Genomic DNA, 14,940 nt, shown 5'->3' with positions numbered 1-14,940 from the left:
CCATTTCCCAAGAGTGCCCAAGTTTTTACCTTTTCCGTTTTGTTTTTTTAATGTAAACCTGTTGTAAATATCCCAATGCTTACACTGCTGAAGAATGCCTCATCAGTCCCGGTTTGTAACCCCTTTTAGTTCCGGGTTATGCGTATGCGTATTCTCGAAACTCAGGTGAATGGTTGAAGCTTTTTTTTTCTACTTTTCTGGTTAACACACAAATTTTGTATGTAGTAAGAGTTATATATAGTTGGACAGATAAATTGCTTACGGTAAGAAATGCCTAGAGAAATTAAGTCTGCGTTTAAATCCACGGGTGTAAAATTTTAGCGTATCATATCAAATATACGGACACACATTTGAAGTATTAAACGTAGTCTAATAACAAAACAAATTACAGAATCCGCATGTAAACCACAAGATGAATTTATTAAGCCTAATTAATCCGTCATTAGCAAATGTTTATTGTAGCACCACGTTGTCAAATCATGGCGCAATTAGACTTAAAAGATTCGTCTCGCAATTTACACGCAATCTGCCATTTTTTTGACAAATTGACCCTTTTGGAAAACTTATTTCGAAACTAACCCCTGCCAAAAACTTCAACCAAAAATAGGCCGTCGCCTCAGCGCCAAACACATTGGCGCTGACGTTGGCCGTGTCAGCGCCAACGGGACTGGCGCTGACATTGTGCCACCGTGGCGGCCGGGCCGATCCCCAGCTGACGTGGCAGCTACCTCAGCGCCAACAGGACTGGCGCTGAGGTGGGACTTGGCCGCAACCCCCAAGGCCCAGACCAGCAAGGCTTCTGGATGGCTTGCGGGTTTGGACCTCAGCGCCAGCCATAATGGCGCTGACCGTGGGACACTCAGCGCCAGCCCACAAGGCCCAGACCAGCAAGCCTGCTGGATGGCTTGCGGGCTGGGACCTCAGCGCCAGCCATAATGGCGCTGACCGTGGGACACTCAGCGCCAGTCCACCTGGCGCTGAGGTGGGCCTTGGCCGTTTCGAGCCTTCTGGATGGCTTGCGGGCTGGGACCTCAGCGCCATCCATAATGGCGCTGACTGTGGGAAACTCAGCGCCAGCCCACCTGGCGCTGAGGTTGGACTTGGCCGTTTCGGCCGTGGCCCAGCCCAGCAAGCCTTCTGGACACAACACAGGCCATTTAGACATGTCAGCGCTGAGTTTGGACATGTCAGCGCCATTTAGCATGGCGCTGACGTCCCAGCCCTGCTAAACTTTAGCAAAACTTTGCACACAACACAGGCAAACATCAAATCACAGAAATTTACAGGCAGTAATATATCCAGAGAACCATACAAAACATACATCCATCCATCAATCCCAACATCATTCCATACATCCATAGAATCCATCAATACATCCATATATGAAGTCCATATATATAAGAAATAAAAACATCCCATCGATCCTCGTCTATACATCCAGTCGAGTCCATACATCCAGTCCATACATCCATCGAACCATGCATCAAGTCCATCCATCCATCCATTGAACCATGCACTCACCTCCTCCTACCTCTAGTGCGAGGACGAGGCACGTCGGGGGTGTACCTCCAGTCCTGCGAAGGAGCCCGCCGGCGTCGTGGTCGAGACGGGCCGGGCTGCGAGATATCCGGCTGTGACGACTCTGGTGCGTCCTCTAGCTGCGAGGGACCGAGCTCATCCGCCTCCTCTTCTCTGTCCTCATCCCCTTCTTCCTCCTCATCTCCTTCCTCCGCCTCTTTGTCTTGCTCGCCCTCCTCGTCACCCACCTCCCCTTCTTCATCCCCCTCTTGGTGGGCATGAGCATGTTCGACCACATCAGTCGACCTGCAGCCGAGCCTTGCTGCCAACTTCCGACATCGCTGCCGTAGTCTCTGCATAAAAAATAATCCATGTTAAGTTATCGCTTTTGGAAGAAAACACCGTAGTTTCATCTCTTTCCAACGATTACCTGTAGGGCGTTGCGGAGGGTGCCGCCCTCTCCTTCGGAGCCAGGAGCAATGTACCTTGGTATTTACCGGTTAAGAAAGTGCCATCAATTGCTAGCACCGGCCTCAAGTGCTTGAATGCTTCTATGGACTGGCCAAATATCCAATATGCATGTCCAAATACTCGCCTCTGTACTCCATCCACCATCCTGGACTTCTCGGGATGAGCCTCAACACGGAAATGCATGGTAGGGTTCTTTGCTTTGATGGCACGCATCAGTGTAGGCAAGCGAACATACGCCTCGTCCCAATCTCCCCAAATGACCTTCATAGCAACTTGCTTAGCACGCCATGCTTTGCCATACGTAGGCCGATAGTGCCATATTTGCTCAACTGCCTCGACAATCGCTGCTGGAGATAAAGTTGGTTCAGCTCGCACAAATGCATGTAACCTGTTTCCAATAAACCTTGAAGTAAGTTGCAAATGCTTGCCGGTTACTTCCGCACTACATCATGTGTGGTCTTCGCCCACCCTAGTCACCCGCCACCTATCTCCTCCACTCTTCCTTGCATTAATCTGCCATTTGCAATGGCGATCGAGACAAGCCACAGTATACTTTACTGACGCGTTAGATTCCTTCACATGGTACGGCCGGTGGACACGGATAGAATAACTCTGTAGCCATATTTTCAGATCATCCATCAATCGAAACTCCAACCCCTTCCTTGGTTCATCACACATTGGTTCGAAGGCACCGTCATATTGTGGATCCCCATCAGCAATTGCTAGCCCAGATCTGGTAAGATCCTCGAATTGTGTTATTTCCGGATTTCTACCCACCAGTTTCGCAAACACAGTCCTTTCATGCTCTGACATCTTACGCACTGGACGATCATCATCGGAGTCGGAAGCGGACTCATCCAATTCATCCTCTGTATCATACTCCAACCAGCCTGGGTTCAATCCACTGCGTATCATAGCCTCCTCACACTCCTCTCGGGTATAGAATTTCAGCCTAGCCAACTCCCTTAGGCCCATACTTACATTCTTAGCATTCGCTTCTTCCTCAGGCAACTCCACATCATCTCCTACCTCCCGACCATCCTCAACATCTCCTTCCTCTCTTACCGGCACATTCTCCTCCACATTAACTTCCTCCCTTAACGGCACATTGTCCTCTGCATGTACTTCTTCCCTTAACGGCACATTCTCCTCTGCATGTACTTCCTCCCTTACCGGGTCATTCTCTTCCCTGACCTCCACATCCGCCATATCATTTACTCCCTCGCCCCCCTCCACGTCTTCCTCAATCAATTCTTCCTTCCTACTACACCTCTCCGACAGTTCGTGACAGCTAATGGGTGATTCTATGAGTGAACTTTCATTAAGGTCTACAAGTTCTTTCTTTCCTATCCTACCATCTTTCTTCCATGCAAACACCTCAAGAGATTTGAAATGTGACCCCAATACTATATCTATATATGTTTGCCATTCGATCTCTCCATTCAAGTCTAACATAAATTTATGTGACATGACACCGCCGCCCACATCGTATCTCCCTTGCATACCAACCGACTCATCATTCCAATCCAATTCATGCTTGATGCGAGACATTAACTCCTCAAAGGTAGGCTTCGCAAAAAACACTAATTGTCTAACTGTCATTCCCTCAAATTGGCTTCCATGTGTACTTTCATCTACCACACAACCACCATAATGAAGCCGGACCAATCTATCCATCTACAATTTTTAACCCATGCATAAACATTAATTACTTGAAAATAATATGTAATTACCATTGCAATACCAATACTTCAAAAGCTAACAACATGTCTAATTTTTCCAATAAATAAGTACATTACTCAAATACTACACATTATTGATAAAAAAAAACTCTACTCCTACAAATTACCTACCCTTCACCACACATCAACCCCTTTCAAACCCTCTCAATCACCACAAATCCATCCCACATCCTAGGCCATCACCACACATCCATCTCCCATCAAACCCTAGTGCATCACCAAACATCCATCCCAAATATATTTTGTCAAATGTATCAATAACAACCAAATGGATAAAGATATGCCACCTCCACACTTCATCCCCACCCATATTATCCATCTAATAATCCATCCTTAGCCAACTATTATCAAACCACGTCTACAACCAAAACAATGCAAAATATCCAATAAAACTTTGGGGAACTTAGGGTTTATAGAGGGGTTTATCTTCTCTTCCGATCCCAAACTCAATGCCGCACAAATCACCTTCGATTAGAGAGGTTTTTGGGGGAGATTGGGCGAGGAGAACGCGGTGGCGACCGAACCCTAGGCGGGCGGCTGGGGAAAAAACGGAGGAATAACTGGCTGGGGCGGCCTCGGCCGGGCTCTAAGTAGCCAAGGTCAGCGCCAACTTACTTGGCGCTGAGGTTGGGCACCTCAGCGCCGAAGCGGTTGGCGCTGAGTTAGCTGCCACGTCAGCTAGGGGATCGGCCCGGCCACCACGGTGGCACAATGTCAGCGCCAGTCCCGTTGGCGCTGACACGGCCAACCTCAGCGCCAATGCGCTTGGCGCTGAGCCGACGGCCTAGTTTTGGTTGAAGTTTTTGGCAGGGGTTAGTTTCGAATTAAGTTTTTGAAAAGGGTCAATTTGTCAAAAAAACGGCGCAATCTGTGTAATTAGTTATTTTTTCGTCTATATTTAATACTCCGTATATGTGTCTAAATATTTGATGTGATAGGATGTAAAATTTTACCAAGGAATCTAAACACGGCCTAAGTTAGTCATATCCATGGGTGGTTTGCATGGGAGAAGTCAGTGCCTTTTAAATTAGACACAGTGAGACCAAGCAGTAGTACGTACAGGTTGGAGCTAGCTATACAGACATACAACAGTCTTTCTTGCTAGCTTTAAGGTGTGGCCGTGTCATTGTCACTGATTCATGTGATGCTGTTGACAGAAAGAGAAAGCATCCTACATACAGACAGATCGATCGATCGATCGATAACCAGATCAACTGACTTGCTAGAAAGTGAAAGTAAATCATCTCATCGATCGATCAGAAAGTGGCTTACATCAGAGATAGCAAGTGAAAAGGAGCTCACTCACTCCCAAAGTCCCCAGTCTCCTAGCTATATATATCTCTACACTCAAGCACACTGTCGGAAGCTCAGGTAGCACAGAGAGAGACGACCGATCGATCGATCAGCTAGCTGCAGCTTCCAGAAAGAGTAGTTAGCTCGATCGATCGATCCGGGAAGGATCAGAGTTAATTAGTGAGTGAGGAATTGTAGCCATGGGCCGGCCGCCGTGCTGCGACAAGGAGGGGATCAAGAAGGGGCCATGGACGCCCGAGGAGGACATCATCCTCGTCTCCTACATCCAAGAACACGGCCCCGGCAACTGGAGATCGGTTCCCATCAACACTGGTACGTCCTAATTCCCCAATTCTGTGTAGTTTCTTACTTTCTTTTGTAGATGAACTATAGCTAGCCAAGTAGCCATGGTGATCGATGATGAACTGAGAAGAAGCTGAAGCTGTGGGTGGATGGATGGATGCAGGGCTGATGAGGTGCAGCAAGAGCTGCAGGCTGCGGTGGACGAACTACCTGCGGCCGGGGATAAAGCGCGGCAACTTCACGGCGCACGAGGAGGGGATCATCGTCCACCTCCAGTCGCTTCTCGGCAACCGCTGGGCCGCCATCGCCTCCTACCTCCCCCAGCGCACCGACAACGACATCAAGAACTACTGGAACACCCACCTCAAGAAGAAGCTCGCCGCCGCCGCCAACTCCACTTCATCCTCCAACCGCCACCCCATCTTCGCCGACGCCACCTTCCCCTCCGCCGCCGGCGGTAGCTACACGGTGAGCAGCAACTCCGATGTCACCCAGATGGCAGCCATTGCTAGGCGCTCCCCCTTCGCCGACTGCCCATCCTCCTCATACGCCTCCAGCATGGACAACATCTCCAAGCTGCTCGACGGCTTCATGAAGACCAACTCCCCGTCGCCGCCGCCGCCACCGCTGCAGCACTATGACAGCGGCTATTACGACGACGTCAAGCCCGCCGTCGATGTCGGCGGCAACCCCTTGCTGTCGTCCTTCGACTGCATGTCCGGCGCCGACCTGGACTGCTGCTTCGACGTTCATCAGCAGCACCAGCAGCAGCAGCCGGCGTCGTTCATGGAGTACGGCGGCTATGGCGGCGGCTACGGCGACGAGAGCAAGCAGCAGCTGATGAACCAGGCAGCGCCGCCGCTGTCATCGATCGAGAAGTGGCTGTTCGACGAGGCGGCGGCGGAGCAGGTCGCCGACCTCATGGACCTCTCCGACGGTTGCTGCTCCGTCCCAATGATGTTTTAATTAGCTCAAGTAATGAAAGAAAACACTGTCACATTCGATACGTATACTGTGCACATCAATAATTAATTTTACATTAATTAGCTAGATGCATGTCTAGGTTAAACTATTGTTGTTACTATACTTGAAGCTAGAAGATTTGTTTTATTTGTAGTTTTGGATGTGTGACCGGTTGTACGTGTGTCACTGGCATCAAACGTCAGCACAAGAATAAGAGATATCAACAGGAATTAACAGGTGTGATTATATATGTAAGCATGATGTAACTCATCAAGATTATTTCTTATTCATTTTTTCGAATGAATTCATAAAATTATTTCCACAGAGTGTCTCCAGTAGCCAACCTATCATGCACAAAGAGCTGGAATATTGGAATATAATATCGTTGTCAAAATCCCTATCCAATCCATTATTGTTAGACTCCTGTTTGGATTAAAGAGGTCTTTAAAATGACAATCTTATCTTCCTTTCCTAATTCTTAATTTCTAGTTTCCACAATTTCAGCAATGTTAGATGGTAATTGGACTACTCTCATAATGTATAAAGTTCACTTTAGAGGTTTAATTAAGACTCACGTTTATGTCTGCATTGTGGCTGCCCTAAGGAAGTGCCAGAAGGTACCATATTTTCTAATGTAAAATTTGATATCTCTTATATTTCTGGTATCAAGAGATACGAAAATTTGCGTTAAAAAATTTTGGTGCCTCTTAAGATTATAAAATTTCTCTACTAACAAAGTAATAAGTGCTCCTTCTTGTCTCAAAACAAAATTATTTTGAATGTTTTTAAAGTCAACATTATACAAATATGGCTATCTAGTTCTTTAGCAGAAATTTTACAAAATTACATGTGTAATACTAAAAAAGATATTGTAAATATGATTTTTTATGGTCAAAGTTAACTCGTGTTGAGTGCACACCTTTTAAAACGACTGTGAGACCAGAGGGAAATGGTGAAAGTTCCAGTTTATTTTTTGTTCCTGAATGGAGTGGGCTGGTGCAATGATTTATGAAACAGTTTCTTCGTCCTCTTATGTACTTGCCGTATGCCCATATGAATGCAGATACTATACTATTCTTACAAAGCAGCTGCGGAGAGAAGAAGCTTAAACAGACTCCTTACCTGTCGGCAACTGTGTTGGTCCCCCGATCACATTCAGTGCAAACGAAATCAGCTCCCAACTTTTTTTTCTTGCCCTGTTCTCATTCATTGAGTGCAAAGATAAACAGTGCCCTAATCTTTCGTTTAATGCCGGACCTACCCTGCAAATTACACCAATGTTAGGGCAATTGGACAGGTCAGGTCCCTCTCTATGAGTATATTTTTGCAAATAGCTAGGCTTCAGAAACTTGTGTGTTGATGGTGCATAGCTACTCTAGGTAGTCATCAGCATCACAGCAAATGCAGCGTTAGCTTGTTAAACATCAACTAAAACTCATAGATGGTACTGCACTACTGAGAATAGTGGTCGATGTCCAGCAAATTGAGTGATTATACCTGATTATGACATGGCCTGTGTCGTGTCTCTCTCTGTTACACGTCCCTTTTATGCTAACCTGCAGAATCCTCTGCTTCTGCCTAGTGAACCTGCTTCAGTGTACAAATTACAAACTCCAGATCGCCTATTAAATTGTACGTAAGACGAGAGGAAAACCTGGCATTGCATGAACAATTAAGCTGATGAAGTCTCAACCTGTCCTAGCCTGGCTCGGTGATATTCTCAACTGCCTGACGCCAATCAGCTACTTCCTCCGTTTCACAATATAAGTCATTCTAGCATTTCTCATATTCATATTGATGTTATCTAGATTTATTAACATCAATATGAATATGGGAAATGCTAGAATGACTTACATTGTAAAACAGAGGGAGTAGCTTTGTACAGCAGCTATGTGCTTTTTTGTGTTCCAGCCCCAGATCAGGCAGGCTTTGGACCAGCGGGGTGAGGCCGACCAGGTTACATTTTTCCTGGCCCAACCACATCCAACCATGCTGGCATTGCTGCCATAGTGCCATGGTCCATAAGAAGCACATTTGATACCTTCATGGAGTTCTTCAACAAATGCAGGACTCCAATCCTTCAGTCCTGCCAAGAAAGGAAAGCATTATGATCAACCATACCGGTTCAGAAAGAAAAATACTCTCAAGATCTCCAGATGTTCAAGTGATTCAAGTCTACTAATTCAAAACATCTGGAATTCTGGAAGTAACTAAATTTTGTTGCATAGTTTGTATAGAGTTGATCGAAGGCTTGGCCATAATTACTGTATGTTCAAATCACCCTGTAAAATGATCTCTCCAGAAAAAGAAAGTAATGCTTAAATGCTTAATAGTAGAAATTAGAAAAAGGAAAGGAACTGCAATTCTTGACAACATGGTATTGAGTGGAAGTATACATCTCAGTCTTCATGTATCCATCAGAGTAGATACGGGACCAAGGCAGTACAAATATAGCTCACGTGTAATTAAGAGTTGCCAAGGGAGTGTGCCATGACAACCAACCGGCAGCTACCATAAGTATGAGAGGTCTATCTGTGTAACCTCGGGGGAGTACATAGACAAGCTCAATTCATTCTTCCAGGAAGCATCCTGTAGCACAACAGTAACCAGGAAAATGTAAGCATTAGCCTTGTCAAATTAAGAACAATTGACACATCATATGCATTTTGTGACAGAAAGTAAAACCGACGTTCAGTTCTGAAAGTGGAGGTAGTGCTACTGGTGTATGAACAAAATCCATTCCAAAAAGATAAAGATCAGTGGTAGTCAACAGCCAATAGCATGGCAGTCTAACTGCAAAACTATACCTCAAAGTAGTTCATCGACACTAACAGCAAAAGGAGTCTTAATGTGTAGAGAACTAGTTCTTGACAAGTCCAAGTGCACATTCTGTAACTACTTCGTCAATTAGCAGGCATAAGTTGCCATCGTATTTCTGTCAGAATAATGGCACATACTTGAAGTAGAATTCTGTTGACACCGATTTGACCCCAGCTATAGGTATCCTGATGAGTATGTATACACAGCATATGAAAGGGACTCATACAATGTGTAAGAATAGTGTTGTTATCAGGTATTTAATTCATCTTTAATAGGCAGGTGTTGTAAAAAAGATCAAGGACCCAAATATTTTCATGCATCAATATTTTAATCAAGAAAGAATCTCAGGTAACTCAGGAATGGCTTCCAATCCAGATTTTGTAAAAAATGGATTTATATGACAAGGTAAAATCTATGCTAAACCTGACAACACAAAAGTGAGCATGGGTTAACTTATCTTTACATCTCCAAACCTTGCTAGAAAATCAAGTAAATGGTGACTAGCAAACTCCTAGCATTTTTTTTATAACCACACAATGGCACAAAAACTTACCACGTTACAATGTAAAACCAAATCAAGATGTGTAGCTGTGGATGAAATAGTCGGCTAGTTTATAATAGTTACTCAAGACATTAGAATCACCTTCTTAATTACTCAAGAAAATATTCACTCTGCTAATAGTTCCACTACTTTACTAGTCAAAATAACTCTGAGTAAAAAAAAATCAGCCACAGATTTTTGTACGTAGGAAGACAGTTTTAATTCAGTGTCTAATTGAGAGGGGGGGGGTCTGTACAGAGCAAACATTGCACCAGGACTTGATTCAAGACTAAATAGATTATATTGCCAATTTAAAGAGCATGGTATTGTAAGTTGTTGTGTGTGCTGTGTGGTTGTTCAGCTGACCGCAGGTAGTTGTTTTTCTTTTCCTTGTAACCCGTCTGAGTTTTTACTTCTACTTATTGAAACACAATTGGTAATTCTTATTCCGGTTTAGTTTAAAAAATAAGTAGATACATTTTGCCAGAAAAGTGTAAAATGGTACCATTGTACTAATTTTCCATTCCGTGGGGATGGTTAGTAAAAACTACTCCACTAAGTAACACCACCTAAATGCTTGACCCCACTTTCCATTGTCGAAACCATTAAATTTGCAACAAGGAGAGATATAACCATGACCTATGAGAAATTGATGGGGCATTTGCAAATTTGCCACCGGTTTTTTCAATTTTGCAAGGATGCCACTCGAATGACAGTTCCAGTGGCATTTTTGTAATTTTCTAGTGGCAGTTTTGCAATAACAATTCAAAGCAGTGGTAAATTTGCAATTGCCCCGAAATTGAAAGAACAAAAAATAATTGTTCATGAACTTTTCCAGAAGATCTATCCATTCAAAAATGAAAATATAACCAACTTTGTGAATTATATAGTATAGTACGTACAGTATAGATATAGTTTCAGAGAAAAACACTAAGTGGTATGGAATATACATTACAAGATAATAATGTCGGCTCAGCCTATTATTCATAACATCGTTGCAGCAAGGACACCTTTAGGCAGTTCTTCAGTTTGTTCATATATTAGTTCACATGAAAGGACAAACCTACAGCATAATCATCACAAAGAGTGAGTAGCTTACCTCCCAACTACTAACCAAACTAGCACCACAAGGACCACCTCAGCAAGCCAATTCTTTTGCTATTGAGCATGACTGCCTGAACACCCTAGCTAATGCCTTCAGTAAAGACTTACAATCCTGTTACCTTGCTATTATAAGAATGTGATGTGCATCGTTCTTTTTAAACAAATATTGTCATGCTCAGAAGTAAGACTTCTTAAATGCGATAGCTAAAAAGAGCAAGAAGATCCACCATCAGTATATTCTGATGTTGCACATTGCTAATGTACCTTTTCTTCAAGAAACCTATAGTGCCATATACTTTGGAGTGGTTGCATAGAGTGCAATGCTTATCAGTAATCAATAATCATTTGGAGTTGTTGGATAAGTGGATGGATCTCGTATCTATCTGTACAGGTGACAACAAACTAGAAAGAGTACAAAGACAAAGATACACAAGTTGAAGATGTCTATTCTCAGAAATAAATGTAGCTACATCTGCTATGATACACATGTTAGTATTTGAGGACTGCTAGCCAAAATTAATGAATATTCAAAAAATATGTGACGCTCTTACATACTTAAGATTGGAATTTAGTAGAGAAAGCTAGTATAACATAGAGCCGCAACAAGGTTGGTGCTTTCTAGTTACCTGGATTTTGATAACATACTCTGTGCAGAACCATCTTATATAACATATCCAATACGATATGCCTCCATTCATGAAACATCGTTAATTTGTTAGGTAAGCCAACAATGTTTATTTATACCATAAAGCAAAGACAAAATAAACCATTTTTCAGAACCTTATTTGGTGCATCACATCTTAGGCAGATCTACATTTATGGGAGAGTTGTCCCGTAACCAACTATGCGATGCAGATTTTCCCAACGGTGCACTATCAATTGGCCTGATATGTGGTGGCACAATCCCTGTTACCCTGCTATATGTTCCAACAAAAATGTCAAGGTCCCATTCAAGAGCAGAGAGCTAGATTAAGATGTTGAACCATTTGGCATATCTAGTGTCCTCTGCAAGTAGAAAAAATGATAGATAGCACTATCTACTTGTTGGAAACATTAATATGAATTTATCATTTTAGGCATATGAGTTGATTGAGCATTTTGAGATAGGTACAACTACGATAGGTGACTGTCATGTGGTATATATGACCTGAGTCAGAAGAGATATCAGGGATTGGTCAGTTAACATTGGTTCCCAGAATCTCTACAACATTGAGAGTTTGGCCAGCTTCTTTGAGGACAAACCGAAAGTGGTTGAACTTTTGGTGGCTGACATCAAAGAAGAAGTTTCGATCTGGAGAGCGGCCGGTATTTTTGATAGCGAGGAGTAGCAACTTGGTCTCTAGCTCCCTGTAAATAGTTTTGTTTTTCTTCTGTTTCGGGGTCTTCCCCGACTCGGCAGTTTAATGTCGTGTATACCTATATAACTCTCTTTTATCTTAATGAAATTTGGTTGGCGTCCTTCCGCCAACCCGGCAAAAGAGTTTGGCCAGCTGGAGCCAGTATTCCATCCATCCAGCGATGAACAATGGATTGTGCAAATTTTGCCACCCTTCGCACCACATTCTCAAGTGTCTTTAAGAAAATAACAAGAAATCAATAACCTGTAAACCCAATTGTTTTTTTTTCTCTCGAAACCATCAACTCCAAAATAGATTTGTTAAAAATAAAAGACTTAGCTTCAAGGAGACAAATCATAAGAGATTAAGAAAAAGGTTAAGGCCATTTTACAAGTAACTAAAAGAGATTAATTAAGAGCATCTGCATAAAAGGACAAATTGGAATTTTCTAACTCAATAGAAGGCCATTTCAACCAACATAAGAAAATTTACTGCCAGGGAATCTTGACCAATCAGTTGTGATTTTCGATTGGTTTATTATCAGTTAATAGGGATTTGACTTCTACTGTTGACTACTAGATGAATTCCATGAACACTTTTGATAAGACTTCGCGTAAAACAAGTAACGAGCATCATGCTCTTAGATCTGAGTGGAAGTTGTTGCATCATCAGCGTAGTGGTTCTTGAAGCTCAAGAGAACCAATGATGTATGTTTTCTAAAGAAAATGATGTGCAGTTGTAAATATAGAATAACAAATGCTGTTACGAGCATGCCTACTTTTAGTAGCCTTGTGCCTCGTCAATCAGAATTTAAAGGGAAACATCACACTAATTATTCCAGTCACATAGAATTAGCATAGGACCACTAATTGGTTGCAAGTCGTACAGGAATATAACTCTGAAATTTGAGCAATTATTTTGTGGTTTGGCGATTGAGAACGACCTACTTAACCTACAGGAGAACATCAGGTTCAGACCACATAAACAACACTAGCAAGGTATGGATAAACCTAGTTGAAAGTGGCTTTTCCGATTGATGGAAACTAAACACACATACAAAGCACTGATTTGAATTAACCGTTACCAATCAAAGTGATGATATGTGATAGCAACCGTATATGTATATGGTACCCTTTCCTACAGAAAGGACTCATACCAGCTGAGGGATTACATTGTTAGATGTCATGTCATTTTCAAAACTTGAACTTGTCCTTGTTGCATCAAATTCAGTTAAAAGGTTAGTCAACATACCCTTATCCTTGATCAGTGGACTAGGTCATTTTGGAACAAGCACATGAACTTATGAGCTATAAATGGGGAACATCATAGCAATTTCCGCGAATTATATGGGCGAATTTGGTTCAGGGAATGACGGAACTTTTGGAGAAAGGATGGTTTCTCCTTTTCTTTTCTGAAAGTTGAAGGGAATTTATCTTGACGCCCTGTATATATATCTAGAACGCTCGGTAAAATTTGTGTTACTGACCTACTGACGTGCAACGCAACAGAAAAGTTTATTTATAAAAGAGATAGAAATAATAAATGGAGGATGTTGAGTGGCTACCGGCAAAGTTTCCTGCGATGCTGGCGCGATCAAGCTTGGTCGATGGCGCCGGCGAGGCTGCGGATGACCGGATGGGCAGCCGGCGGCGGTCTCCTCTCTTTTCTCTTCCATCCCAAGGAGCAGCAGCGAAGCTGGAGAGAGAAAAAGGACAAAATGGGCCAAGAAATCTGCTCTGCAATACCGCCTGGTGAGTAGTGACAAGGCCCATAGAAGCACACTTCACGGCCCATTTCATAGACCAACAGACAAGTCAGGCATGCACTCACAGGCAAATCCCTATTTGCTCTGCTGGGAGAATACAAAATCTGATGATTTTGTCCCCAGCTGAGCTCACCAAGTTTATCTTTACCCATACTTTGGCAAAAAAAGACGTTCCCTGACCTATTTCCAGTTTATCACAACTCTAGCTCACAGCTATGCATTTAGCTATCTGATATACAACAACAGACAAACCTAAAACAGTGTGATCAGACTTGTAACCAGCTACCTAAGGGCCTGTTTGGGGGAGCTTCTAGCTGCTGCAGCTTCTCTCAGAATCAGAAGCTCCCTCAAACAGTCCAGCTTTTGGTCCAGATTCTAAAAAGTTGTAGTTGTAGAATCCAGAAAATGAACTAGAAGCTGGAAAATCCAGCTTTTCCAAATTCTCAGAAGCTGGCTACCATACCAATCAGTTGCTTCTTAGAATCTTAAACTCCCCAAACAAGCCCTAAAACATGTTCACAAACATGGAACAGCAAACAAGGTATCTTGATACTAGAAATTTTACATGATGAGCTGAAATGGAGGAACAGAACGTAGCAAACAGCATGCCTGAGTAAGAATGTAATATTGTAAGAACCAAGAATGTAGAATAGAATTTCCCCTACTACCTATAACATCAAACAGCAAGCCATTTTAGGGACTATGACCAAATTTCAGAAAGGTAGGAATTGTAGTTCAATTTCCTTTTATCCAAAGAGATTGGCCCAAGCCTTGTCGAACTGTAAGAGAACTCACAGAAAACCAAGGTCTTCATAGTCACAAACCTTACTCAACTGAACATCTTCACACAGAAAAAGAAAAACAGTTAGTTCTTTAACAAAGTCACAATTTTATTGACTTGATCCAGATCTACAAGACTACGATAGAAACTTCAACATTGGCAGGGAGCAAACCACAAAGAGAAAAGGGCAACTTTTCCATTTGGATTATTAGAATTGAATATCTGCTAAATTTTATTTCTTCTATTCATCTTAGCCCTGTGAGGCTGTGAAGTTGTAGACCTGTAGTAATTGATTGAGAAAT

At 42.9% G+C, this 14,940-nt stretch overlaps 1 protein-coding gene and 2 long non-coding RNA genes across 4 annotated transcripts; 1 reads left to right on the top strand and 2 right to left on the bottom strand.

Annotated features, from left to right (window-relative positions):
- Positions 1 to 1,295: 1,295 nt before the first annotated feature.
- LOC107279732 (uncharacterized) lies at positions 1,296 to 2,048 on the bottom strand. The gene is made up of 2 exons (XR_010738606.1): positions 1,949 to 2,048; positions 1,296 to 1,871 (listed from the first exon to the last, which is right to left on the bottom strand). It is a non-coding gene; the product is annotated as an uncharacterized lncRNA (long non-coding RNA).
- Positions 2,049 to 5,214: 3,166 nt separating this feature from the next.
- On the top strand, positions 5,215 to 6,612 carry LOC4351379 (MYB transcription factor 69). The gene is made up of 2 exons (XM_015763529.3): positions 5,215 to 5,357; positions 5,491 to 6,612. The coding sequence occupies exons 1-2, from the start codon at positions 5,225 to 5,227 to the stop codon at positions 6,291 to 6,293; spliced, it is 936 nt and encodes a 311-aa protein (XP_015619015.1). The 5' UTR covers positions 5,215 to 5,224; the 3' UTR covers positions 6,294 to 6,612.
- On the bottom strand, positions 5,494 to 13,811 carry LOC4351378 (uncharacterized). 2 transcript variants are annotated; one of them, XR_010738311.1, is made up of 6 exons: positions 13,657 to 13,811; positions 11,382 to 11,672; positions 7,945 to 8,879; positions 7,788 to 7,877; positions 7,413 to 7,552; positions 5,494 to 6,268 (listed from the first exon to the last, which is right to left on the bottom strand). It is a non-coding gene; the product is annotated as an uncharacterized lncRNA (long non-coding RNA). The 2 variants fall into 2 exon arrangements; XR_010738312.1 differs by lacking the exon at positions 11,382 to 11,672.
- Between the last annotated feature and the right edge of the window lie 1,129 nt (positions 13,812 to 14,940).

The sequence above is a fragment of the Oryza sativa genome, chromosome 12 (genome assembly GCF_034140825.1).
Source record: "Oryza sativa Japonica Group chromosome 12, ASM3414082v1".
Lineage (NCBI taxonomy): Eukaryota > Viridiplantae > Streptophyta > Magnoliopsida > Poales > Poaceae > Oryza > Oryza sativa.
Note: the sequence above shows the minus strand (reverse complement) of the source record. Positions and strands in the feature narration are given on the sequence as shown.

Excerpts from the sequence above, each read along its gene's own strand:
- LOC4351379 (XM_015763529.3), top strand. The coding sequence starts at position 5,225 with ATGGGCCGGCCGCCGTGCTGCGACAAGGAGGGGATCAAGAAGGGGCCA. Across the intron at positions 5,358-5,490 it reads ATCGGTTCCCATCAACACTG|GGCTGATGAGGTGCAGCAAG; the intron begins GTACGTCCTAAT and ends GGATGGATGCAG.